Below are 2462 nucleotides of genomic sequence, written 5' to 3'. Positions count from 1 at the left end.
CCTTCCTATATGACTAGATAAAGTTTGTGCGCAAATGTTAACGTGCAACACATTCCGTGATGTTCCATGATCGGTCTAAGGAAAGCGCCACACACTTTACGATCAGGCCGGCCAGCTCGGAAATCCTTATATCTCTGAAGAAATGCGAATTGCAAGCGCAATAACAAAGTACTTATTAGTCACCATTGAAACGCGCATCGTCCAAATGGCCAGAAGAACTTGGCAATATTCGAACCGCAACACAACGATGACGCATTCTGCGTGAAATGACAGTTTGGGGCTACCGTACACGATTAGAAGTAAGATGTACATTTAAGGTAGAAAATTGGCGCAAGCAGCAGGACGGAGAGAGGAAAATTAGATGTTACAACAGGCTTACGTCAACCAAGTTTCGCCAATAAGTCGTTGAGGGAAGAAACGGTCTCTGCATAGTACTTCTCTGCCTTAGGTAAGCTCTTGCTTCTGGCTGCATAATCGAGCTGCACAAGAAACCAAAACTCAGAACTTGGCGTCCCACACAGAAAAACCCTAAGACCTTGCTCGACGACCGTCAGAGAATTTGGCAAGATAAAATGTGTGCCGAATCCCGATACCGGCAAATATGGTGACTTACGCTTGCAGCCCGGAAGAGATTAAGAACACTAATTGACACAGCTCTAATACAGGCTGATATGGTACTTACGCTGTCGATGTTATCAAAGAGCTTCTTGACCAGAGACTTGAGTGATTTCTTCTCCTCCTTGCTCTTGGATGCAATAACCGTGCTGATATCGAAGCGGAGGTACGAGGCCTTCAGGCGGAGGTCATTTTGCACGTACGGCCACTTCTTTCTGTCAATAAGGCCTTTAATGTTCACGATGTCCTTGGCAGATTCCTTGGCCCTGGCTGCGGCCGCAGATGGAGGTAGAGGCTGCAGGTAAAACCTTTCTTTCAGATCCAGGTCTGTGTCGCGAGCTTGGTCTGCATTCTCAGTTCCGGCTGAGAAAAGGACAAACGTTTTGCGGGCAGTTACGAAAGGCTCCTTATGAAAATAACTCTTTCAAACAAAGCATTGAGCAAGTTTCAATGCCAGACATTTAGGCAGACACTGGCAACTGCTAAGAAAAATCCGTGCGGCATGTACACCATTGAGGCACAAAACACCTGGTAGCATAGCCGACGAAACCTTGGACTGGTCGTTCCCGATGCAAATCCTACGACTAGTCTTTGAGGTTTTCTTTGAAGTTTGAAGAGACAAACATCCTCAGTTGAAACAAGTCAGGCTAAGGCAGGTGCGTTTCTATGCTAAACGTTCAGTTGAAACAAGTCAGGCTAAGGCAAGTGCGTTTCTATGCTAAACGTTTAGAGCCGAGAATTTCCACTTACGCAAGCCGCCGGACGGAGGAGGAGGGCCCTCGATCTTGATGCTGGAGGCAGCAGCCATAGCTTCTTTGGCCAAGAAGGCAGTAGGGACCGAGGCAGCAAGCAGGCTGAGCAACGCTCGGCGGGAAGTGGCCTCCTGCGGCTGTAGCACGCTGGCGCGGATCGTCAAGGAGACCGGCTTGTTCACGGCCGACGAGGAAGAGGAGGTACTACAGATGGAGGATGTGTTGAGAGAAGGGGTTGTGGAAGACACGATGCCCGCCATAGCCACCACTGAGGACGCCATAGCACGGCACAGTCTCGCTTCTGTATTGGTTTGCGAAGATGGCGTAGATGATCTATTCAATCGATAGGGTGTGTCATCCTACTGGGAAATATTAAAAGTTTGTCTGTGGTTTTTTTTTTTTTTTTTTTTTTTTTTTGGTGTGGGCGCATCAAGATAAGGTTGTGGATGGATATCCAACTCCATTCGTCCAATTATACAATACCTACCTCTCCCCTTTCTTTTAGGCCCCACCTCTTCCCTCACTCATTCCAAAGCTTTTCTTTTTCGTTTTTTATCGTGATGCGATGTCTGTTCCCTTTTGAGAGATATACCATGGGAATCTACTTAATAATAAACTAGCATTTTGCATGCACCCATGCGCTTTGTCACAAGCGAAGTTGCCATTAAGTGCTCAACAATCCATTTCTTCTTTTTCTCTCTCCTTTTCTTTCTCTCTTTCTAATTTTTTTCCTCTCTCTTTTCAATTTCCTATATCTAAAATCTCTCTTTTTCCCCTCTCTCCTTTCTTTTTCTTCTTTCCCTCTCCTTTTAATTTTTTTCTTCTCTCTCTCTTTCTTTATTCTCTTTAATTTTTTATTTTCTCTCTCTTTATCCTTTTTAAATTTTACCTTTCCTCTATACTTCTCTTTCTTTGTGTTCATATTCTCTCTCTTCTTTTTCTCCTCTCTCTCTCCCCTTTTAATTTCCTTCTCTCTTCTTCTTCTATCTCTCTCTTTAAATTTTTTTCTCTTTTAAATTTTATATTTCATCTCTCTATAGTTCTCTCTATGTTCATATTCTCTCTCTCTAATTCTTCTCTCTCTCTCCCTTCCCT

The 2462-nt window shown here is 44.3% G+C and overlaps 1 protein-coding gene across 1 annotated transcript; it reads right to left on the bottom strand.

The window, feature by feature from the left end:
• Window positions 1-206: 206 nt before the first annotated feature.
• Window positions 207-1724, bottom strand: LOC148030688 (oxygen-evolving enhancer protein 3-1, chloroplastic-like). The gene is made up of 3 exons (XM_087687040.1): window positions 1366-1724; window positions 683-978; window positions 207-479 (listed from the first exon to the last, which is right to left on the bottom strand). Exons 1-3 carry the CDS (start codon window positions 1646-1648, stop codon window positions 381-383), a joined length of 678 nt encoding a protein of 225 aa, XP_087543166.1. The 5' UTR covers window positions 1649-1724; the 3' UTR covers window positions 207-380.
• Window positions 1725-2462: the final 738 nt, after the last annotated feature.

This window comes from Lygodium microphyllum, chromosome 10 (genome assembly GCF_053477565.2).
Source record: "Lygodium microphyllum isolate KBCC chromosome 10, Lygodium_microphyllum_v1.1.10, whole genome shotgun sequence".
NCBI lineage: Eukaryota > Viridiplantae > Streptophyta > Polypodiopsida > Schizaeales > Lygodiaceae > Lygodium > Lygodium microphyllum.
The sequence above is the reverse complement of the archived record's forward strand: the minus strand, read 5'-3'. Positions and strand labels throughout refer to the sequence as shown.

Excerpts from the sequence above, each read along its gene's own strand:
- LOC148030688 (XM_087687040.1), bottom strand. The coding sequence starts at position 1,648 with ATGGCGTCCTCAGTGGTGGCTATGGCGGGCATCGTGTCTTCCACAACC. Across the intron at positions 979-1,365 it reads TCCTCCGTCCGGCGGCTTGC|CCGGAACTGAGAATGCAGAC; the intron begins GTAAGTGGAAAT and ends TCCTTTTCTCAG. Across the intron at positions 480-682 it reads TCTTTGATAACATCGACAGC|CTCGATTATGCAGCCAGAAG; the intron begins GTAAGTACCATA and ends TTTCTTGTGCAG.